Raw genomic sequence first — 26,257 nt, forward strand, 5'->3', positions numbered from 1 at the left:
AATTGAGTGTGCATCCTCAGGCTCCTGCACTTCCTCCCTAATGGTAGCAATGAGAAGAGGGCGTATCCTGGAAAGTTACGATGGCTTGAAATACCCATTTTATTGAACCTCAGTAGATCTAATCATGTATTCCAACAAGGCTATGTCAGCACATTTTACAGTGAAACTCCCAATTGCATCAGATTTCTTTATTGCCTCTTAATGTTAACATGCTTAAACAAGCAGAAGATTAAATCTCTAAATCCCTTTGTTAATTCATGGGAAGTTACTCGGTTATGGTGCAACATAAAAGCCAAGTTCAAAGGAAAGGAGAAATGCAAATATTTTCAGTATAGAAAACTTAAAGAAATATGTGGCTTTCTATACCTGGATCAGTTATGTTGTAGATGTACTATTTGTAATACCAACAAAATTCTCCCTCTCCACTAATAATGCTTAATCTGCTAAGCATTTCCTACTGATCTTAACTCACACCTTCTACATGTTCCATTGTTTGTTTTTCTTTCTCTAGCTGTCCCTATTGAATATCAACCAGTCAGCTTCACAACAGCTTACCACCTTGATAATCCTAGCCTCACTCCAGAGATATTTTCTTCTTCCTATTCTTTCCCCCACCAGACACTCTACAACTTAATGAAGGATCTCAAATTGAAAGAGATTCATGAGCTTTGTGTGACAACCTAGCCCTTACTATCAGCAAGACGAAAGACTTGATGATGGGTCTCGGGACTGTTGAAAGGTCTCAGCCCAAAACGTCAACTGTTTATTCCCCTCCACAGCTGTTGCTTAGCCTCGTGAAGATTCTCCATATTTTCTAGACAAGAAAGATCTCCAACCACGCTCTGCTCCTTCAGTGTCGCCAAGAGGACATGGCCAGAATCATCATGAGGAAACGTTGGAGATGGATTGGGCATGTGATGGAAAGAGAAGCCAACTCTGTCATCAAGACAGCACTTAGTCCTGAAAGGCAGAGGAAATGCGAGAGACCAAAGACAACTTGGCACTGTACCTCAGAGGCAGAAATGAGAACTCTGAACCACAACTGGGGCACAATAGAGAAGATGGCCAAGGACAGACAGAGATGGAGGACCTTCACTGCTGCCCTAAACGCCAGTGGCATAACAGGTAGTAACTAACTATAAATACTGCCCGACCTGCTAAGTTCCTCCAGCATTTTGTGTGTGTTGTTCTGGATTTCCAGCATCTGCTAGATCTCTTGTGTTCAAAGAAGCGGTGCTGCTTTACGAAATGAAAGTAATGGACTGGAATTGAAACAACACTGAAAGATTTAAGCACATACCTGCTTTGACTTCCGGCTTCTGTCTGCTCATGAACACGCTTTAAATGTTCCTGTAATTGTCTAATCTTGGCTTTCTTTGCATTAAGCACCAAGATGAAACGTGAATAGAGGTCTTGTTCTAGGTCTTCTTTAGCCTTTACATATTCCTCCAGCCTGGTGAACAAGGACCAAGCATGTAAGTGTTGTAGAGTCACAGAGCACTACAGCACAGAAATAGACCCTTCGGCACATTACTCTGTCTTGTCCCATTGTCCCATGCCAGGACCATAGCGCTCCATACCTCTCCCATCAAAATTTACCAAAAAGAACTAAATCAAAACAAAAAACAAGAGAACGTTTTTGTTAATCAAATACAGATTTGCCAAAAACTCCACAACATAAGGTCTCAGCTCATTAAGGTTGCGTTATCATAATGCATTTAGATGCTGAACTGCACTATCAGTCAATACTCTACTACCAAAAGTTCCACAGTAGAATGGATTGCAACATATTATACCCAATAAAAGATGCAGGAGAACAATCTAAAATTCACAACCCAGTTTTGGAGCACAGTTGATTGATAAACCATCTAAAATACTATTGAAGATGGTGAGGAAATTATAAATCAGGAAAATTACTACAAATTATGTATGGTAGTAAGATTAAGTGATAAAGTTTACAGATAAAGATGAGCTTTATTTATCACATACACATCGAAACAGAGTGAAATGCGTCATTTTGCATCAGTGACAAACACAGTCTGAGTCACAGTCACAGCCTCAGGATGTACAGCAACATCCACAAGTATCACCATGCTATTGGCGCCAACATAGCATGTCCACAACTTACTAACCCCAACCTGTATGTCTTTGGAATGTGGGTGGAAACTGGAGCACCTGGAGGAAACTCACATGGTTATAGGCTAACCGTTATGTTACTGTGCCAATAAAAGGCTTAGCAAGTTTCAGATTATTAGGAAGGCTAACAACTGTCTTTTTCTTAAGCACCTCCTCTATGTCAGATGCGAACTTTGGCCGAGGTCAGTGTCTCATCAGCCAGCATTTTAAACAGTTGTGGAGTGCAAAATTAACAGCAAAATTCCAAGGAAGAATGAATAAATGGAACAACTTACCAAGAAAAACAGTGTCATTGTGACTGAGATCAAAAGCAAATTTATTAAGGGAACAAAAGATCTATCAACAGCTATTTAATTCTCCATTTTAGTTTTGTATTTCACTAAAGTAGCAATTATGATCAGAGATTATGTGGACAATTAAAAGATTGGCATTAATTAGTGAAGAAGTTTAATCACATTTATCCTTATTAAAATATTCAATTTTAAAATTGATTTAATCTGGTAGTTAGGACTAATTATTCTGTAAATATACACACAATAATATACAATCCATTATGTTTCAACCAAGCTGGGCAAATAAAAAAATTCAAAATCCAGAAGGACTAAATATGACCCAAATCTATAACTCACAGATGTTTTCCTTGAAATGAATTAAAAAGGCATTATTATAACATTCCCACACTAAATCAGTCCATATTAAACAGATTAAGCCAATTCTGGGGTAATTACAAACATAAAATATGCTTAGTGCTATTAAAAAATGAATTGTTGCTAATTCATGGACCAGAAAGAAAATACTACTTATTACCTCCAATGTCTTCCTGATCTGCTGGTTAAAAGCACTTAGAAATCCAGCTGCTTCTTCTAAATTTCCTCCATTATGTCACTCCATACTGTGACTTTATCATTTCTTTCAGATATTCAAGGTTATTCTTTTCATGTAACTTTAGACACTAAAGGTATTCCAGTTGAAGCAGACATGTTTTTGATGTACATTGAAAGGTAGTTATGCATGAGCAGGGTGCAGATTTTATATCTTTGTTAAAAAGATTTTAGGGTTTTCAAAATAACTATGACCATTGGATCAATTAAATTTGATCAATGCAATCAGGGAAATTATCAGAATTAGCCACTCAAATGCTAATTTTTCCAAGATTATAATTTCATTAAATAACTTTTGCATGACATATATCAAAATATACAGCTGAATTTTGTCAATTAACTTACTGGCAAGAGAATTTTAAGTCAAAATGTGAAAAAAAAAACAATTTAATATAAATTACCTTGTTTTGTTTCTTGCACTCTTAGTTGAAAATGCTGACACTTTTGGATGTGCCATTAACTTACAAGAATATAAATAATCTTTTTCATCTACCAACCATATACAGCTAACTACAATTCAGCTACTTCAATTACATTAGAGACATTTTATGCATTAAAAGAAAATTGAAAGATTATTTAGTGCAAATGAAATAGGAACTGAACCAGGAATTCAGATACTTATTAATTACACAACTACAAAATATAAACAAAACATCTTTAACAACATTTTAAGTGATTTTTCAGCTATCATTCAACAAGGCATCAACAGAGGTTCAGAGGAATGATTAGTAGGTTCTGAAGGTATTGACTGTGAATGGAGATTTATACAACTGTATTACTTTATTTGAAGAGCTCGTCTTTAAAATTTGTATGAGGAATAAATACCATCAAAGTAAGATTATGGATACTGAACCCAAAGAGGAGGAATACACAATGAAAGACAAGGATGTAAAAATAAAGATTTGTCATATTTAAATTTGAATTACTCAATTATCCAGTTAGGAATAAGTTTAAGCATCAAAATAAATGCCAGTGGCTCTTCTTTGTTAAGAGCTTGAAGAGATTTGATAAGTCTACAAGGACTCTTACAAACTTCTATAGATGTACACTGGAGAACATTCTGACCGGTTGCATCACAGCCTATTAAAGAACTTCCAATCCACAGGATCGCTAGTTCTGTGGATCCATCACCAATGACCCTCACCATTCAGGAAATGCCTTTTTCTCATTACAGGCCTACAATCCCTTATCCGAGATCCTTGGGGCCAGTTGCATTTCGGAATTCAGAATTTTTTTGGATTTCAGAACCCCCCCCATACCAAAAAACACATATGCTCAAGTCCCTTATTTAACCTGTTTCAGTGCGGTAGAATTTAGGACCCGGCAGTGCACCAAATAGAACAGTCAATGTAATATAGAATACACTCAAATCAGCGTGAGTTAATCAGTCTGATGGCCTGGTGGAAGAAGCCATCCCAGAGCCTGTTGGTCCTGGCTTTTTTGCTGCGATACCGTTTCCCGGATGGTAGCAGCTGGAATAGGTTGTAGTTGGGGTGACTCAGGTCCCCAATGATCCTACAGGGCCTTTTTACACACCTGTCTTTGTAAATGTCCTGAATCATGAGAAGTTCACAACTATAGATGCGCTAGACTGTCCGCACCACTCTCTGCAGAGTTCTGCGATTAAGGGAGGTACAGTTCCCATACCAGGCAGTGATGCAGCCAGTCAGGATGCTCTCAATTGTGCCCCTGTAGAAAGTTCTTGGGATCTGGGGGCCCATACCAAACTTCCTCAACCTTTTTCACCACACAGCTGGTGTGTACAGACCACATGAGGTCTTCGGTGATGTGTATGCCGAGGAACTTAAAGCTGTTTACCCTCTCAACCCCAGATCCATTGATGTCAATAGGGGTTAGCGCGTCTCCATTCCTCCCGTAATCCACAACCAACTCCTTTGTTTTTGTGACATTAAGGGAGAGGTTGTTTTCTTGACACCACTGGGTCAGACATGACTTCTTTCCTACAGGCCAGCTCGTTATTTTTTGAGATTCAGCCAATCAATGTAGTATCGTCAGCAAATTTAATTAGCAGATTAGAGCTGCGGGTGGCAACACAGTCATAGGTATACAGGGAGTAAAGGAGGGGACTTAGTACACAGCACTGAGGAGCTCCTATATTGAGAGGCAGATGGGTGGAGGTGAGGGTGAAGTCCAGAATCCTTCCGCATTTTGTGTTACCCTCATTGGGTAATAATAATCGATTGCTCCAAGCTTAAAAGAAAAAGCAATCAGTATTTTAAACATATTGCTAAAGTTATGGCCAAACTTTGTGGAATTTGAAAGCTAATTTGAGAATTTGAACTGTATCATAATGAATAATTCAGCTGATAGTTTTACTCAGTACTTAGAAATTTCTAAAATTGTTATTGAAAGTGTTCAGAAATTTTTGCTAGCTTTTTATTCTTCACTTTAAAATGAACTACATGTGAGCATAAATTCCAAGAATCCTTAATGTAGAACTTACTGTTCCAAGCCGCTGTTACGCTCACTCAACAATCTCTTGTTTTCTTGTTGCAGGGAGTTATTTCTGCTCCGTAGCTCTGTATTGCTCTGGAGAACCATGTCAATGAGTTCCTTGATGATGTCTGTTGTGCTAGAGACCTCTTTCAATTCCACAGAGCCAAGCCTAAACTGAACAGAAAATGTGCAAATGCCCATTAGAAATCAGAAAATAACAGGCTAGAGTCCAGTAGAGAAGTACATGTTATGGCAAGCTACTAAACCTCTGGACGTATATGGTAACATGTATGTACTTCAGTAATAAATTTACTTTGAACTTTGAACTGAATTTTTTTATACCCGTTCCATCACATAAGGGCACAAGAAATTGAAACAAGAACTGGCTTCGTGAAGTACTCATTTGTTTATTACTTCAGATTCCAATTCTGATCCAGATTCAAATTTATTTATCACATGTACATCAAAACATACAGTGGAATGCATTGTTTGTATGAACAGACAACACAACATAAGGATGTATTGGGGGCAGCCTGCAAGGGTCACAATACATTCTGGTACTAACAAAGAATGCCTATAATGTTCAGCAGAACAACACAAGCAACAACAAGAGCAACAAAACAATAACAGCAAAACAAGCCCCTTTCCTCTCTCCCAGCCACAATAAGCTTTAATCAGATTCAATAGTTATGTCCATTTTATTTTACCTCAGTATTCTCTTTTATGAATACCATATCCCTCAGTACCTAAAATCTATTCACCTATATTTTCAATATATTCAGCAACCAGATATCCACGGTGCTAACAAAAGTAATTCCAAGAAAAGAATTCTCATCTCAGCCATGAGACTCTGCCACAGGTTCGAGATCTACAAGACTGGGAAAACGTTATTCCTGCATCCACTATATCAAGACATTTCTTATACACTTTAACAGAACTTTTTAAAAATCCATTTTTCAGGGCCCAAGATTCATTAGAAAATTATCTATTGCCCGCTCCTGGTTGCCATTAATACCGATCACCATTTGTGAGTGAGTATGGTAGGACAGTAGAATTTCAATCTGATCCATCTGTGGTGAGGTTGTTTCGTTCTCTCTATCACATGCTATTTCTGCCACTCACAGACATCGCGTAATATGTCTATCATTCCTTCATCCATAATTGATTACTTCTTTTTCTTCTAAACTCAGGAGAATATAGGCCCAAATTGCTTCATCAGTTCTCATCCAATATGATGAACCTCTGCTAAACTCCTTTCATATGCATACCCTTCCTCTAGTAAGGAGGGAAGGTAGACACAATATTCATAGAACATAGAACATAGAATAGTACAGCAGAGTACAGGCCCTTCGGCCCACAACGTTGTGCCGACCCTCAAACCCTGCCTCCCATATAACCCCCCCACCTTGAATTCCGCCATATACCTGTCTAGTAGTCTGTTAAATTTCACTAGTGTATCTGCCTCCACCACTGACTCAGGCAGTGCATTCCACGCACCAACCACTCTCTGAGTAAAAAACCTTCCTCTAATATCCCCCTTGAACTTCCCACCCCTTACCTTAAAGCCATGTCCACTTGTATTGAGCAGTGGTGCCCTGGGGAAGAGGCACTGGCTATCCACTCTATCTATTCCTCTTATTATCTTGTACACCTCTATCATGTCTCCTCTCATCCTCCTTCCCTCCAAAGAGTAAAGCCCTAGCTCCCTTAATCTCTGATCATAATGCATACTCTCTAAACCAGGCAGCATCCTGGTAAATCTCCTATGTACCCTTTCCAATGCTTCCACATCCTTCCTATAGTGAGGCGACCAGAACTGGACACAGTACTCCAAGTGTGGCCTAACCAGAGTTTTATAGAGCTGCATCATTACATTGCAACTCTTAAACTCTATCCCTCGACTTATGAAAGCTAACACCCCATAAGCTTTCTTAACTACCCTATCCACCTGTGAGGTAACTTTCAGGGATCTGTGGACATGTACCCGCAGATCCCTCTGTTCCTCCACACTACCAAGTATTCTGCCATTTATTTTGTACTCTGCCTTGGAGTTTGTCCTTCCAAAGTGTACCACCTCACATTTCTCCAGGTTGAACTCCATCTGCCAATTCTCAGCCCACTTCTGCATCCTATCAATGTCTCTCTACAATCTTTGACAATCCTCTACACTATCTACAACGCCACCAACCTTTGTGTCGTCTGCAAACTTGCCAACCCACCCTTCTACCCCCACATCCAGGTCATTAATAAAAATCACGAAAAGTAGAGGTCCAGAACAGAACCTTGTGGGACACCACTAGTCACAATCCTCCAATCTGAATGTACTCCCTCTACCACGACCCTCTGCTTTCTGCAGGCAAGCCAATTCTGAATCCACCTGGCCAAACTTCCCTGAATCCCATGCCTTCTGACCTTCTGAATAAGCATACCGTGTGGAACCTTGTCAAATGCCTTACTAAAATCCATATAGATCACATCCACTGCACTACCCTCATCTATATGCCTGGGCACATCCTCAAAGAACTCTATCAGGCTTGCTAGACACGATGCAGATGCAGTCTCACTAGAGCTCTGCGTAAGTAATGCACAACTTCTCTGTTGCACTGAAAAATATTTATACTGAAGGGTAACAAGTTAACTCTAAGTACTTCCTTGTATTTGCATGTTAACTTCCAGTGATAAGTGTACAAGGGCACTCTGGTTCCACTAAACATCAAGCTCTCACTAATTTAAAAAATAATAAGAATAGATAATATTTTAGTTCCCTTAAATGATTTTTTGAAATATTCCCACTCTCCTACCTCAGTCTCTCTTGCACCTTAAAGGTTTTCCATAAAACTTACCACTTTGACCAAGCTTCTGATCATCACATAGAGATATAGAGCAATACACTACGGATACAGGCCTTTCAGCCCATCGATTCCATGCCAACTATGTGCCCAATCAGCTAATAACAATTTCCTGCCTTTGGCCCACATCCCTCCAGGCTCCTCTCCTCGAAGTACCTATCAAAGTACTTCTTAAATGATTCTGTTGGACTTGCCTCAACCACTTCCTAATATTCTCTGCACTCTGAGTGAAAAAGTTGCCCCTCAGATCCTTTTTAAATCATTTCCTTTTCACCTCAATCTATGCCTTACCCTACCTTGATGAAAAGACTGTTACTGGCCACCTTAACTACACCTCTCATAATTAAAAAAAATATAACATTGCCCCTCATTCCCCAGCATTCCAAGGAATACAAAACCTAGCCTGGTCAACCTCTTCCAATGAACCTAGCCCTCTAATCTTGGCAACCTCTGTTCTGATATGTTTGATGACACTCTGGTGAAGTACATTGGAATCTTTAATGCTTCAGAAACAATGTAAATATTAGTTATTAATTTATTTTTACATTGAAACTTCAAGAAATGCCAAAGATTAGAGAGGGCCATGGAGCATCTTGGAAGTCATAAAAGTTGACCGCAATGTCCATATTGTTAATCATCTAAGTCTGGTTATGCAGAAGGAAACATAACAAGTGATGGCAAAGGAAATATTGTCCAAAGTACACAGAGGAATCCGACCAGGCAGTGAGTCCCATGTACAGGCAGGAGTCACAAGGGTCAGTGACCTCCGAGGTCACCAGGCCAATGACTCCTAGGTCATCAGGGCTGGAGGTCCATGCGAAGTTGAGGTTCATGCAAATCCAAAATAGAGGTCCGATATTCAAACCTGGAAAACCCAGAGATCAAAGTCTAAGATCTAAGCCTGAAAGAGGGACCTAAGGAAGAGGCCGAATGGATTGGAGGTTCAGGCAAGTCCAAAGGTCACAGCCATAAGGTCAAACTGTGATTGGCATGCTGGGCTGAAGTCTGAAGTTGGAGGCCTGATGTCTGCAAGTCTGAACATCTAGGGACTAGCACTGAGGTCTGGAGAAGGCCTGTCTGGGTGTATGAGAGGGTGGGTGGGTGGGAGGGATGGGAAAGGGGCCTTTTTTTTTGCTGTTGTCTTGTTATGTTGTGTTGTTGCTGCTTCTGCAGATCTGTTGAACACTGTGGCCATGTTAAGTTGGGGCCAGAATGTGCAGCAAGATCCTTGAGTGTGTTAGTTGTTAACACAAACGATCCATTTCACTGTTTCAACGTACATGTGATAAATAAATCTGAATCTGAAATAAGAGCAGGAAAGAAAGAAGAGATTTTGGAGAGAAAATGAAACTTGTTGCACAAAGTAAAATGAAACTGAAAGATATAAATTTTAAAAGCCATCTAGGAATCAACAATATATCAGCTGCAGCAATGAGGTTTAGCAGTTTCAATTGTTCTCTTTCAAGTACATGTTACAAATTCTGACATTAACTGAGACTTCATGCCATCAATTTTCAGCCATAACTCTTTATGACAAGATCCATTCTACATCACTGTACAATTACCAAACTTTCTTGACACTGAGGGGGAGCTGGGGAGTAACAAGATTTCATGAGACCAACTGTAGACTGGCACAAATCAGTCAATAAATCAGTCACAACTTGCAGAAAATCTATCAGCCACTCATGTAAATAATGGAAACTGTGGTGAACTGTTAACTTTCCATCAATTTCATGGCTATTAATTCAAAGGATTCAAAGTATATTTATTATCAAAGTATGTATAAATTATACAACCTTGAGATTCATCTGCTTACAGACAGCCACAAACAAAGAAACCCAAAAGAACCCACTTAAAAAAGACCAACCCCCAATGCACAGAGAAAGAGAAAAAAGAACACTAATTATGCAAACAATAAAAGCAAGCAACAGCATTCCAAACCAAATTGCGCCCATAGGCCCGAATCCCAAAGCAGCCGGAGCAGGTCCATAGCCTCGGTCTCAGTTCATCATCTGGCGGGGAAAAACACCGTGAAGCTCGCATGCACCAAGTGCGTAGCAGTCGGAGCCATGTCACAGCCTCAGCCTTAGTGCCGAGGAGAGCAGAGTATAACAGGGCAGAGTTATATCCCAATCCATGAGATTTTATGTTTTATAAAAAATTGCATTTAGAGTTAAAGAGCACTCTAAGTCCAGAAACAGGCCTTCTGGCTCATCTAGTCTGTGCTGAGCTATTATTCTGCCATATTTGCAAGCTGGTCACATTTTCAATTCAAAATCACAGCAAAACATTAAAATGTCACTGCAATATTTGATACATAAATGTTAAAATATATTTATGAAAACTGCATATAACACCACATAACTAATCAACATTTCATTTCACATAACTGGGCGGTACGGAGGCATAGCAGTTAGTGTTACGCTATTGTAGTAACAGTGACCTGCGTTTAATTTCTGCTGCTGTCTATAAGGAGTTTGTTCAGTACTGTGCAGAAGTCTTAGGCACATGTAAAAAAATCTGTAAAGTGAAAATGCTTTCAAAATTAATGAAATGAAAAGTTTCTAAATATCAAAAAAAGCTATAGTGAGCAGTAAACAATAAATAAACTAAATCAAACCAAATTTAGTGTGATCATAAACAAGAGAAAATCTGCAGATGCTGGAAATCCAAGCAACACACACATAAAAAGCTGGAACTCAGCAGGGCATCTATGGAAAAGAGTAGTCGGCATTTCCTGCTGAGACCCTTCCAAATGTCTCGAAGAGCCTCAGCCTGAAACGTCATCTGTGCTCTTTTCCATAGATGCTGCCTGGCCTGCTGAGTTCCTCCAGCATTTTGTGAATATTTGGTGTGACCACCGTTTGCCTATAAAACTCCATCAATTCTCTTAGGTACGCTGTCATGCAGTTTTATAAGAAAATCAGCTGGTAGATTGTTCCAAGCATCTTGGAGAACTTGCCACAGCTCTTCTGTAGACTTTGGCTCTCTCACTTGCTTCTGTTTCTCTAGGTAATCCCAGACAGCCTCAGGACTCTGTGGAGGTCATATCATCGAAACCATGTTAAAAATCGAGGGTGCCTAAAGGCCAATTTATACTTGTGCGTCAAATCAACACCGTACGTACAGCATAGCCGCGTACCCTATGCCATACCCTACCCCATAGCCTGACGCGCACCTCCCCAAAAATGTAACTACGCGTCGCGGCGGCGCAGACCACAACAACTGTGAATGGTCCGCTTGCTAGCATTGCATTTCCTCCTACGCTGCACTAGCTTCCCACTGGGTGACTGAAGGGCAGGGAAGGAACTCTGGCTGCAATGCTTTCCATAAAGCTTTACAGACCTCCGAAACTATGGAGGACCCTGTGCTTTACGCCAGTTTGTAGCTAGCTGCTACAGCCTGTTGACTTCCACCTGAAGCTATAACTCACATGATGATTGCCAGACTCTGAGTATACTGTGCGTACACTGATGCGAAATAAATGGTGGGAGATGATAAACCAAATCGTTAAATCTACCTGCCGACATCCAAAAATATTTGAAATGCATTTCCTCGTCCATGTCTCTCAGTGGCCAGACAAGCACAGAAAATTCACCCTCCTTCAGTTTCAGTCGCCATTGTTTGAAGTTTGAGTTTCTTCATGTTGAGTTTCAACATGAAGAAACTCAACACAGTGAAAACTAGCGTTTTGGCGGTAAATTGCAGAGCGATGCAGACACACCAACGCACAAATCTAAATGCTAACAGCGTAGCCCACTTGCGTAGGCTATGGCATAAGCTAGTATGCACAAGTAAAAATCAGCCTTAAGACTTTAGCACAGTACTGTACGTTCTCCCCATGATCGTGTGGGTTTCCTCTGGGTACTCCAGTTTCTTCCCACATTCCTGTTAGTAGGTTAATTGGTACATGGGTGTAATTGGGCAGTGTGGGCTCACTGGGCCGGAAGGGCCATTTACTTATTTAGATGTACAGGGCGGAATAGGCCTTTCCAGTCCTTCAAGCTGCAAGGCCCAGCAACCGCTGACAATCCCCTGTTTAACTGTATCTTAATCACAGTGCAACTTACAATTAGCCTGCCAACTGGTACGCCTTTGGACTGTGGGAGGAAACTGGAGCACCTGGAGGAAACCCACGCATGCCATGGGGAGGACATACAAACTCCTTACAGAGGACATTGGGATTGAACTCCAAACTCCAACACCCCAAGCTGAAATAGTGTCATGTTAACAACTATGATAGCGTGGCTGTTACTGTGCCATATCGTTTACTAAAAAAAAAATAAATTTTAATAGGTTCAAAAGTTTGCGAAAAGCCCACAATGAGTTAACTGAAACATACAACACTTCAAGAAGTGAAAGTGATAGCACTTGTTGGGACTGACTTGAGCTGACTGACACCTTGAGGTCTCACATTTAATTTTGACATCTAGATAATGAGCTGTGAAGCCCCTAAAAATAACCTACAACTTGATATTTCTGGTCAAACAGAAGCACATTCCTAAATCTCCTGCAGGAGCTTCAGACTTGGCACATAACATATAACAGCCTTTCAGGAAGCAACGTGTAACAGACTGAAGCAAAAGAGTCTGAAGTCCAGAAATTATGTTGCACCATTTCTCAGAATGATAGTTCAAGAGCTATGAGGTAATGTTGCAGCTCTATAAAACCCTGGTTCGGCCACACCTGGAGTATTGTGCACACTTCTGGTTGCCTCATTATAGGAAGGACGTGGAAGCTTTAGAGAGGGTGTAGAGGAGATTTACCAGGATGCTGCCCGAATTAGAGAGCATGTCATGTGAGGATAGGTTGAGCAAGCTAGGGCTTTTCTCTTTGGTGTGAGGAAGGATGAGAGGCGACTTATAGAGGTGTACAAGATGATATGATGCATAGAGTGGATAGCCAGAGACTTTTTCCCAGGGTGAAAATGGCTAATATAAAGAGGCATAAGATGATTGGAGAGAAGTATAAGTTTTTAATACAAAGAGTCATGGGGAAGTGCAACATCTTGCCAGGGGTGGCGGTAAAGGCAGTTACATTAGGGATATTTAAGACTTTTGTAGATAAGCACATGGATAATAGAAATATGGAAGGCAACATGGGAGGGAAGCGTTAGATTGATCTTAAGACTAGGTTAAAAGGTTGGTACTGTACTGATCTATATACTATGTTTCACCCTCTATCCTAGATTCACCTATTACCTGACAAACTCTTCGACAGCTGAGGGAATAGAAACAATTCATATTAATCCAAAAATCTAACATATAACAAGAAGTCCTTTTGGGCTGCCTGTGTTAATGTTGGCAAATCCCAATGGCCAAGATAATATAACTTTTATAGAGAAACTAACGCTAGAACAAGTACACGGGCTTCTCTGATGCAGCAATAAGCTTAGTGAACATAGCAGAGACTTGCTTTAGAGAGGAAGTTCAGAGCCTAACCCTAAAGCCTGAGAGCTAGTCTGGAACATGTGCCGTCAAATGTGGAAAGCCCAAACTTAGTCACCACTGACTGATATTGTATCTTTCAATACAATCAGACCCCAGACTCCGAAATGACCCACCTTTGTATCACCATCTCCACCTCCTCTAAACAAATGAAACAAACTCATGGTTCAAAAACAGCATGAAAATTCAATGGGGTGGTACAGTGGCTAGCATAACACTTTACAGCATCAGTGATCAAGGTTTAATTCCTGCCACTGTCGCCAAGGAGTTTGTACGTTCTACTGTAACTGCGTGGGTTTCCTTCCACATTCCAAAGACAGACAGGATCAAAGGAAGTTCACAAAAATGATTACAGGATTGAATGGCTTATCATATGTAAAGCATTTGATGGCTCTGGGCCTGTACACACTAGAAATCAGAAGAATGAGGGGTGACCTCATTGAAACCTATCAAATGGTGAAAGGCCTTGATAGAGTGGACGTAGAGAGGATGTTTCCTATGGTGGCAGAGTCTAAGAGCAGAGGACACCACCTTAGAATAGAGGGGTGTCATTTTAGAATGGAGGTGAGAAGGAATTTCTTTAGCCAGAAAGTGGTGAATCTGTGGAATTCTTTGTCTTTGTGTATATTTAAGGTAGATGTTGATAGATTCTTGATTGGTCAGGGCATGAAGGGATACAGGAAGAAGATAGGAAACTGGGGCTGAGAGGAAAATTGGATCAGCCATGATGAAATGGCAGAGCAGACTTGATGGGCCAAATGGCCTAATTCTGCTCCTATATCTTATGATGGTCTTAGGGGTTAGGGTTAATAAGTGGGGGCATGCATTTTGGTGCCAGAAGCACGATGACAGTTACAGGTTGCCTCAACACTTCATCGGACTGTGTTGGTTGTTAACACAAATGATGCATTTCACTGTATGTTTTGATGTACATATCACAAAAAAAGCTAATCCTTAATCTCAGATCCACGACTTCGCAAAGTCCTGAAGAAGAGTCCAAGGCCGAAACATGAACTGCTTATTCATTTCCATAAATACTGCTTGACCAGCTGAGTTCCTCCAGCATTTTGTGCGTGCGTTGCTTCATAGAGTAGTAACAGTAAGCCGCTGCTCACAGTCATTACCTGGCAGAGTCTGCTGCATGCTTCTGTGAACATAGTAATCAGGAAGTTTCTGTCTGCAGTGTGATGCTGGGTTGCAGAGCTGCACTCCCACTGTGTGCTTTGTGTGGACGTCAGCAACGAAGCAGGACTTGAGCTGGGTATTCAACACCCAGAATACAATGTCGCCAAGGCAGAAACATTGACTTCAACAAAAAAGGACTCAGGTGCTTTAATTGGCACAGAAAAATTTGAAATTATTTGAAAATTTTCCCAAGATTTAAAATAAATGTTTAAAAGTGTTAATAGTGTCAGGGTTAACAGGTGGAATGGTAGCATGCCGGTTAGTGTAATGTTATTATAGTGTTGGTTACTCAAGGTTGTTATAGCCAGGGGTGGTGGCGGAGATAAAGTCCCACTACCCATGACATGCTCCCAACAGCATGCATCTCAAATAGCCTCTGACAGCCAAGCCCTACTCCTGACCTTCGCATGTGGCTTAGTACTAAGCCCAGCAAAACTTTCTCTACTGATAGGAAAAGGGGCAAAAGATGGGTTACTGGCACCTTAAAACGAGTCGCTTTGGGCAGATGGTGATCATCAGTCATGATTGGCAGCTCAAATAGAAGGAAAACTCTGATCTCAAGTCTCTACTGCCATCCAGCCTCACCCACTAACGTGAATGGCTTAAGGAGTAAACTCCAAAGAAAAATCCGGAGCTGGAGTCCTTAAGGCTATGTTGAGTTCAACGCTGACCAGCAAAGCCCGCGATATGGCTGGTGGCAAACTGTATCAGTCTCTGCTGCTCTTTCGGATTCATCAGCTGCATGGATACGGGGAGCCTGCTACATGAGCAACAGCTTGCTCTCCATATCGTACTGCCCTGGCTGGTGTATCACACAGACAGCTGGGACACACATCCATGGTTGACCCCAACCAGTGGAAAGCCTCAATTACAGTGCCAGTGAACTGGATTCAATTCCCACTTCTCTTGGTAAGGTGTTTGTCTGCTCTCCCCATGATCTTGAGGGTTTTTTTCCAGGTGCTCTAGTTTTATCCCAATTCCAAAGATGTATGGGTCAGAGTTAGAAAGTTGTGGGCATGCTATGTTGGCTCTGAAAAAATAGTGATACTTGCAGGCTGCCCAGCATAATCCTTGGACTGTGTTGATAATTGATGCTATTTTTTTTCAGAGCAACAGCATGGAGTCATCCACCTTGCAACCCCCAACAACACCGATTTAACCCTAGCCTAAACACAGGGCAACTTATATTGAACAATTATACTATCCTATACATTTCTGGGTTGTGGGAGGTCACTGGAGCACCCAGGGAAAACCCATGAACTCTACAATAAGAACATACAGACTCCTTACCGACGATGCCGGAATTGAACTCCAAGCTCCAGTGCCCCTAATTGTAATTGCCCAATCTAACCGCTACACTACCGTGGTGTAAATGATGCATTTCATTACACTTTACTCAGCAGATGCTCCTTTCATGCTGTCAGCTCCTTGCAACACATGCAGTCCAGTCACCTTGAAAATCCTCTGTCACTTTATCAGAAATCTGAGCTCCAATGGTCAGTGCAATTGGCTCATGAGTGATCTCATGGTCCTAACAACTACACATTCAAACAATTACACAAGTTCACAATTACGTGATCCTATTTACACAAAAATAATTACTTCTGTTGATAATAATTTAAAACAGAAGCACCATAGCAATCACACAGTACAAATCCTTAGAGACAGCAGTGTCAAGTCAAGCTTATTGTCATTTCGACCATGCTGGTACAGTATACAGTAAAAACGAAACAATGTTCCTCCAGGACCATGGTGCTACATCAAACAACACAAAAATACACTAGACTATGTGAGACAGCACAGGGCTACACTAGACTATGTAAAACAATGTAAAAAAACTGCACTAGACTACAGACCTGCACAGGACTACATAAAGTGCACAAAACAGTGCAGGACAGTTCAATAATTAATAAACAAGACAACAGGCACAGTAGAGGACAAATTACAATATAATAATAAATGATGTAGATGTCAGTCTCGACTCTGAGTATTGAGGAGTTTGATGGCTTGGGGGAAGAAACTGTTGCACAGTCTGGTTGTGAGAGCCCAAATGCTTCGGTACCTTTTGCCAGATGGCAGGAGGGAGAAGAGTTCGTATGAGGGGTGCGTGGGGTCCTTCACAACACTGTTGGCTTTGCGGGTGCAGCATGTGGTGTAAATGTCTGTAATAGCGGGAAGAGAGAGACCCCAATGATCTCCTCAGCTGACCTCACTATCCGCTGCAGGGTCTTGCGATCCGAGACGGTGCAATTCCCGAACCAGGCAGAGATGCAGCTGCTCAGGATGCTCTTGATACGTCCTCTGTAGAATGTGGTGAGGACGGGGGGTGAGAGATGGACTTTTTTTCAGCATTCACAGTAAGTAGAGATGCTGCTGGGCTTCCTTGGCTATGGAGCTGGTGTTGAGGGACCAGGTGAGATTCTCTGCCAGGTGAACACCAAGAAATTTGGTGCTCTTAACGATCTCTACGGAGGAGCCGTCAATGTTCAGTGGAGAGTAGGGATTGAACCTGGGTTGCTGGCACTGTATTAGCATACCACAGCAAATTTCATGCATCAACTACTTGATGTTGATGACACATTAGCACTTCTCACTGTGTTAACTCATTGTCTGACAAACGCACGCAAGATGCTCAGGAAAACCTTTTCCACCACTGAGTACATTTACAAGGAGCACTGATACAAGAAAGCAGCATCCATTATCAAGGACCCCACCATCCAGATTATGTTCTCTTTTCACTACTGTCATCGGGCAGGAGGTTTAGGAGCCTTAGGTGCCACACCTCCAGGTTCAGGAACAGTTATTACCTTCACTTGTCAGGCTCCTGATCCAGAGTGGATGACTTCACTCACCTCAACACAGAACTGATTCCACAACCTACAGAGTCACTTTTAAGAACTCTACAATTCGTGTACTTGGTGTTATTTATTTAGAGTCATAGAGTAGTAGAAAAGTTCAACGTAGAAACATCCCCTTCAGCCTATCTAGTCCTTGCTGAACCACTTAAACTGCCTACTCCCATTGACCTACACTGGGACCACAGCCCTCCATACCCCTACCATCCATGTACCTATCCAAACTTCTCTTTAACATTGAAATCGATCTCACATACACTACTTGTGCTGGCAGCTCGTTCAACACTTTCCAGGCCTTCTGAGTGAAGAAGTTTATTACTTATTATTATTATTTTTTTTCTATTTGCACAATTTCTCTTCTTGTGCATATTGTTGTCTATCAGGCTTTGTGCGTAGATTTTCAATGATTCTATTGTATTTCTTTGTTCTACGGTGAATGCCTGTAAGAAAATGAATCTCAGGGTAGTATATGGTGACATATAAGTACTTTGATAAATTTACTTTGAACTTTGAAGTACTGGAGAAACTCAGCAGGCCAGGCAGCATTATTTGACAGTGACTAGAATGAGACACTAAAGGAGAAATGTACCGAATTTTAAACTTGAAAGGAACAAAAGCTGTTGAAATTTTGATTGTCCCTTGTAACAAGAGATTTTTAAAAATATCTCTTTACATTAGATGTTTACATTTTCATTTAAAGAACCTATATTTTAAAAGAGGCCAGCATCTTCAAAAAGAAGCTTTCTGAAGTAATTAGAACAAAGAGAACATTCAGAAGTTTATCAAGGGATTAGATTATTTTATTCATTAAATTTATTGCACAGATATATAGAATATCACATATATAAAGATGTGTTAGGCTCGGAAGTATCAGCGTGGGTGGGCACAGACTTTATTTCTCTGACCTTGCTCTTTGGTTAGACTGACAGTTTAGTAGGAGATAGGAAAAGTTATTTGGTGGTGTGGATTGTTGCAAGTTGGAAAGTAGCACATTGTAAAATAAGATGATAGCTGGTAGCAGTGTGACTAAGAGAGAAAAACAGAACCAATCTGGGTGGAGAGAATATGTTGGAAGCAATATTCGGCCAAGAGAGAAAAGGAGCGGCGGGGTGGAAAGGAAATCATCGTCTGAAAGTGTGGAGAAAAGTGGGGAATGGCCAAAAACAAGAGTCAGCGACAGGATAGGGTGGAAAAGATAGGACGATAATAGTACGGAATAAGAAATTCTTTCCAGTTAGTATATTGATAACAATAGTAACAGATGTGAAGAGCACCATGAAAACTATTTCCTAAAAAACCACAGAATTTCCATTTTATTTGGCATAAAGTTCAGTTAGTTTCAAAATGCTCTCTCTGCTGAGAAGCCTTAATGCAATCGCAGCACCAACAAGAGAGAAGGTTCATTACAAGATCCACAGAGCATTACAAGATCCATGGGGAGGTGGAATCTGCTGTTGTCAGAGATTCATATGCCACGCACAAAAACATGTGATTTTTCAGCCAGTGCTGGACATTGTTCAGTTCTTTCTGCATGTGGGAACTTACACTATGTTTTCAACTATTAATGTATCTTCTTTTTATAAAAAATATTTAAATTCTTAGAAATACATATCCTTAGCAAATCCTGTTTTAATATCATACAACAATGACTGAAAATGACTAAAACTTACTGACAAGAAAATATAAAGCAAAAGAGTAAAATTAGGTCATTCGGCCCAGTAGGTCTGCTTTGCCATTCGAGCATGGCTGTTTTATTTTCCCTCTCAAACCCATTCTCCTGCCTTCTCCAGTAATCTTTGACATCTTTACTAATCAAGAACCTATCAAACTCTTCTTTAAATATACCCTATGATTTGGTCTCCACAGCCATCTGTGGCGATGAATTCCACAAACTCACAACCACTGGCTAAAGAAATTCCTCCTCATCTCTGTTCTAACTGGATTTTCCTTTACTCTGAGGCTGTGCCCCCTCCTCTGAAATTTTCCCAATAGAAGAAACATCCTCTCCATATCCACTCTATCTAGGTATTTCAATACTCCATGATATTGCTCCTCATTCTTCCTAACTCCAGTGAGTACAGGCCCAGAGGAAGTTAACCCTTTTATTCCTGGAGTCATTCTCATGAATCTCCCATTCACCATCTCCAATGCCAGCACGTCCTTTCTTAGATATCGAGCCCAAAGCTGTTCACAATACTCCAAATGCAGTGTGATCAATGCCTCATAAAGTCTCAGCATTACATCGTTGATTATAGATTCTAGTCCTCTCGAAATGAATGCTAACATTGCATTTACTTTCCTTACCACCAACTCAATCTGCAAGTTAACATTTAGGGAATCCTGCACTAAACTTCAAGGTTCAAAGTTCAAAGTAAATTTATTATCAAAGTATATTATGTCACTATACACAACCCTGAGATTCATTTTCTTGCGAGCATACTCAGTAAATCCAATAAACATAATAAATTCAATTAAAGATCACACCCAACAAGGCGAACAATCAGTATCCAAAAGACAACAAATTGCGCAAATACAAAAGAAAATAATAAATATATTTTCTTTTTGAGAAAATGAGATGAAGAGTCCTTGAAAGTGAGTCCAGAGTTGAGAGAACAGTTTAGTGATGGGGCAAGTGAAGTTAAGTGAAGTTATCCCCTTCGGTTCAAAAGCCTGACAGTTGAGGAGTAGTAACTGTTCCAGAACCTGGTGCTGTGAGTCCTGAAGCTCCTGTACCTTCTTCCTGATGACAGCAGTGAGAAGAAAGCATCATGTGGGTGGTGGGATCTTTGATGATGAATGCTGCTTTTTGCAACAATGTTCTGTGTAGATGTGCTCGGTGGTAGGGAGGACTTTACCCGTGATGGGCTGGGCTGTTGTGGCACCACTCAGCCAGTTTCAATCTCCCTCCTATATACTGATTTGTCACCAACTTTGATTCAACCAACAACAACAGTGTTGTCAGCAAACCTGAATGTGGCATTGGAGCTGTGCTTAGCCACAGAGTCATAAGTGTAAGATGAGTAGAGCAGGGAGCTAAGCACACAGCCTTGTGGTGCACTTGTACTGATGGAGATTGTAGAGGAGACGTTGTTGCCAACATCTCTTCCACAATGTAGGTGTTGGCTCCTCCATGTAGTGCTGGTGCTACACAAGTGTTCTTCTATTCCTCAAAGGTTGACAAGAACAAAAATGCAAAGTTCTTTCTCCAATGCTGGACTTCTACAATTCTGCTGATACATCACAGGGGCCTCTTTGAAATGTCATTCAATTGCCCACGGGGAGTGTTCCTGATGGTACAGACTTGACTTTGGTGATTGGAGGAGAACGGGGGGGGGGGGGGGTGGAAGGGGAACAACACTGTTGTTCTATCCAAATGCAGACAAGTGTGAGGTGTTGTATTTCGAAGGGTCAAATCAAGGTAGAACATACACAGTAAATGGTAGGGCACTGAGGAGTGCGGAGGAACAAAGGGATCTGGGAGTTCAGACACACAATTCCCTGAAAGTGGCGTCACAGATAGACAGAGTTGTAAAGAAGGCTTTTGGCATCCTGGCATTCATAAATCAAAGTATTGAGTTTAGGAGTTGGGATGTTATGGTGAGGTTGTATAAGACATGGGTGAGGCCAAATTTGGAGTATTGTGTGCAGTTATGGTCACCCAACTACAGGAAGGATATCAGTAAGATTGAAAGAGTGCAAAGAAGATCTACTAGGATGTAAACACAAGGAAATCTGCAGATGCTGGAAATTCAAGCAACACACACAAAAAGTGCTGGTGAACGCAGCAGGCCAGGCAGCATTTTTAGGAAGAGGTACAGTCGATGTTTCGGGCTGAGACACTTCGTCAGGACTAACTGAAAGAAGAGACAGTAAGAGATTTATCCTCTCCCTCCCACTTTCAAATTTCTTACTATCTCTTCTTTCAGTTAGTCCTGACGAAGGGTCTCGGCCCGAAACATCGACTGTACCTCTTCCTATAGACGCTGCCTGGCCTGCAGCGTTCACCAGCAGTTTTTGTGTGTGTTGCTTTACTAGGATGTTGCTGGGTCTTCAGGAGTTGAGTTACAGGGAAAAATTAGGACTTTATTCCTTGGAGCGTAGAAGAATGAGGAGAGATTTGATAGAGGTTTACAAAATTATGAGGGGTATAGACAGAGGCTCTTTCCTTTTAGATTAGGAGAGATAAATACGAGAGGCCATGGCTTTAGGGTGAAAAGGGAAAGGTTTAGGGGGAACTTCACTCAGAGAGCGGTGGGAGTGTGGAACGAGCTGCCATCTGATGTGGTAAATGTGGGCTCACTCTTAAGTTTTAAGAATAAATTGGATAGATACATAGATGGGAGAGGTCTGGAGGGTTATGGACTGGGTGCAGGTCAATGGGACTAGTGGAATAATGTTTCGGCACAGACCAGAAGGACAAAATGGCCTGTTTTTTGTGCTGTAGTGTTCTATGGTTCTAACCATCACTCACCATATTTTCCACAAAAGTTAAACACTGAAGAGATGCTAGAAATCTCGAGCAACACACACAAAATGCTGGACAAGCTCTGCAGGTGAGCAGCATCTACAGAGGGGACTAAACAGTCGATGTTTTGGGTTGAGACCTTTCTACCCATACAAATGCTGAAGGAATTCAGCAAGTCGAGCAGCATTGTTGAAAGGGAATAAACCATCGACATTCCGATATCCCTCTCCTGACCTACTGAGTTCTTCAAGCACTTTGCGTGCTGTTCCAACAAAAGTTTACTGGATAATGTAAAGATAGAAAATGTTGGAAATAATTAGCAAGGCCACAACTATGGGAAGAGAAACAAATCCAAAACTTTCGATCGACCATCTGCAGTTAGTTTTAATTTTCACTTGCTAGAGAATGATCTGGAATGGGGTGTACACGTGATTTTCCCTATGACTGGTCCAATAATTCCAATTCAAGCTCTTTCATAATTGTTCTTGTTTACAGCATAAAAATATTCTTTGTGTGCAATGCTCAACTTTGCAGTTACAGATCTCAAAGTCAAACTAATTTGATTACCAAAGTAGGTATATATCACCACATATTTCCTTGAGATTCATATTTTTGCAGGCATGTACTGGAAAATAAAGAAACACAATTAAATAGAATAGTTATCAACACCTTTAAAAAATCTATTTTGTTCTTTAAAAATTTAATTGATCATCACTTCCTAACATTTTATTTGCTTTTCTGCTGTCCCGTTCCCACCTCTTCTTAAGTTCATCCCAATTTACACACTGAATAACTCACTATATTTCTTTACACTTTTCCTTAAGTTTAAAACTAATATCACTCGCATGACCAGAGCACCCAAACAGACATGAGGAAATCAGACAAGTCCTTACAGACAGCAGCAGGAGTTGAACCCTGATCACTGGCGCTGTAAACGGGGTTGTACGTAGAGAGGGTAAGACAGCAGTTTGCAGCACATTCAGCAGGTGGTGCTGCGAGAGACAATGGGATACAGATGGTCTGCCAACACATGGAGAAAGTGCCAGCACTCAGCAATGACCCAGACTCACCCTGACAGCTGGAAGATATTCCTGAGCCCAACAATTCAGTGGTGAGCAGCCACACCTTTCACAAAGCATTGCTGTGGCGAGAAGCTGATGTGAATCCCTGCTGTCTGCCAATGCCCAACAGCCAATAAATTAATTTTGGCTTTCATAGGCAGCCACTCCATACTGAGCTCGAAGCGATTTATTGCTTTGGGAGTTCCAGTTGATAGCAGAGATCCACACCTGGTTCCTGGCACAGCCGCGCTCAGCGCGCAGCCCAGACAGATGTTGCATTAAAAATAGAAGAGGGTGGTACTTGTGAATGTTCAGATTGGAGGGCCAGGAGCTTTAGAATGCATCAGTTTCATGCAATGTAAAACTAATCTTGGTTCCCGTGTAGCTAGAAATAACTTACTTAAAAGCTTCTCAAGCATATATATTGTACCGATTCAACCAAAAGATTACAATCTATAATTATTTTTTCTCTCTACCAGTTGATAAGCATTATATCGTTGCTTATACAAATATGAATGAGTCTGCCAATTTACAAGGAATATAAAAAAATCATCTTCTGAATTGGTGATTTCAGCAAATTTCAATACAAGGAAGCAAAAGCAATATTCATAGTCCCTTTTCTTCACTTGTTTATCACCTCCCCCTGGTATCCCTCCTCCTTTCCTCATGGTTCACTCTCGTCTCCTATCAAATTCTTCTTCTTCAGCCTTTACCTCTCCCACCTATCACCTCACAGCTTCTTACCTCATCCCCCTTCCCCAACCCACCTGACTTCACCATTCACCTTCTAATTTGTATTCCTTCCTCTCCCCCCATTTTTTTTATTCTGGAGTCTTCCTCGTTCCTTTCTGGTCCTGACGAAGGGTCTTGTTTATCCTGATGGAACACTGGCTGGTCATCCATTTCCATAGATGCTGCCTGATCTGCTGAGTTCCTTCAGCATTTTGCGTTTGGTGTTCCATGTGATCATATTCGATTTTATGGATGGTTATATTTGATGTCCAGAAAAGAACACATTTTTTATTTCAAAATAATTCAATAAAAGAGTTTCACAATTGAATGATCATTGCATATTACACCATTATAATTAAACCATACCAAATATAATGTTTTAAACTTATATAAATGTATATTATGTAAATTATATAACCCATCATATAACTGAAATTGCAAAAAAGCACAACAGCACCTCTGCTTCTTTAGAAGGCTGTGGAGATTCAGCACATCATCAAAAAATTTAAAAAGCTTCTATAGATGTGTAGTGGAAAGTGTATTGACAGATGCATTACGGCCTGATATGGAAAACCAATGCTATTGAATGGAAAATGCTACAAAATGTAGTGGATTTGGCCCAGTACATCATGGGTAAGGCCCTCCCAACCGGTGAGCACATCTACATGAAACACTGTCATAGGTAAGCAGCACCTATCATCAAAGATCCTCACCACCCAAGCCATGCTCTTTTCTTGCTGCTGCCATCAGGTAGAAGGTACAGGATCCTCTGGACTCACACCACCTGGTTCAAGAACAGGTAACTACCCCTCACCTATCAGGCTCTTGAACAAAAGAGGATAATTACACTCATCTATTGAGATGCTTCCACAACCTATTATCTCACTTTAAGGACTCTTTATCTTGTAAATTCACGCTCTCCTTATTTATTGCTATTTATTTATATTTCCATTTGCACAGTTTGCTGTTTTCTGTGCTCTTGCTCTTCCATTGATCCTGTTTACAGTTACTATTCTATAGAATTGTTGAGTATGCCCACAAGAAAAATAATCTCAGGGTTACATGTGGTGACATAAATGTACTCTGATAAACTTTATTTTGAACTTTGTATTATTGATTTTATGTATTAATGAATTAACTCCTCACTTTCTCAAATTAATTGGCCTATAACTTAGCTTCAGAAATTATAAAGATTATACTCTGACATTGTAAAATGTAAATCAAGAATGTTTGATTTATCTAATTATGATACAATAAAATATATAAACTTCTCAGGATGTACATCACCAAAATTCAGCAATTTATAAAATGTACATCCTCAGTGAAGTAACTTTTTTTGTTCAGTTTAAAGATTTTAAAAGATTAAAGGTTGGCTTTAATTACCACATTTACATCAAAGCACACAGTGAAATGCATTACTTGTCCCTATGGCCAACACAGTCTGAGAATTTGATGGGGGCAGCCCACACGTGTTGCCAAGCTTCTGTCACCAACATAGCATGCCTACTTACTAATCTAACCTGTACGTCTTTGAAATGTGGGAGGAAACCAGAGCACCTGGAGGAAAGCCACAGTCAGAGGGAGAATGTACAAACTCCTTACAGACAGCAGCAGGAATTGAACTCCACTGGCTAACTACAACACTACTGTTCAGATTCTAGACATTGTTGGCTTGTACTAACCATTATAAAATTCATCATGAAGTAGCAACAGGAACAGTGTTCCAGGAATTAGAAACATTTCCAAGGTAGCATGACATACCCCTAGGGAGTAAACCTGTAACTCCCACGGTCTTGCTGGATAGCTGAGGTTGCAGGAAAAGCAAAAGCTGTTAGAATAGCCAAAGTCCAAGAACTCCAATATATTACTGTAAATGATACATACTGCGTCCACACCCTGCCATTATGTGGAATAAATGAACATTTAACTTTCTCAACAGTCCATGAACCCATGAATACTACCTCATTATTCCTTTTTCGTAGCATTTATTTATTTTCTAATTTATTGTAATTTTATGTCTCTTTGCACTGGACTGCTGCTGCAAAGCAACACATTTCATGTCATAAGACAGTGATAATAAACCTGATTCTGATTCTGAATGGGGTGTGAATAGAGCGAGCTCCGTTGTTTCCTGCTGATTGAGTCTTGATGGACTTCACATCATCTATATAGCCAGTCCAGTTAAATTT

The 26,257-nt window shown here is 40.7% G+C and overlaps 1 protein-coding gene across 2 annotated transcripts in view; it reads right to left on the reverse strand.

The window, feature by feature from the left end:
- xrcc4 (X-ray repair complementing defective repair in Chinese hamster cells 4) overlaps positions 1–26,257 on the reverse strand; it is a 415,957-nt gene that overhangs the window by 235,109 nt on the left and 154,591 nt on the right. For both annotated transcript variants that reach the window (XM_072281272.1, XM_072281273.1), the window contains exons 4-5: positions 5,482–5,648; positions 1,301–1,453 (exon numbers count right to left, since the gene is read on the reverse strand). In XM_072281272.1, coding sequence (XP_072137373.1) covers positions 1,301–1,453; positions 5,482–5,648 — 320 coding nt within the window. The remainder of the gene's footprint in view (positions 1–1,300; positions 1,454–5,481; positions 5,649–26,257) is intronic.

Source organism: Mobula birostris, chromosome 17, assembly GCF_030028105.1.
Source record: "Mobula birostris isolate sMobBir1 chromosome 17, sMobBir1.hap1, whole genome shotgun sequence".
Classification (NCBI taxonomy): domain Eukaryota; kingdom Metazoa; phylum Chordata; class Chondrichthyes; order Myliobatiformes; family Myliobatidae; genus Mobula; species Mobula birostris.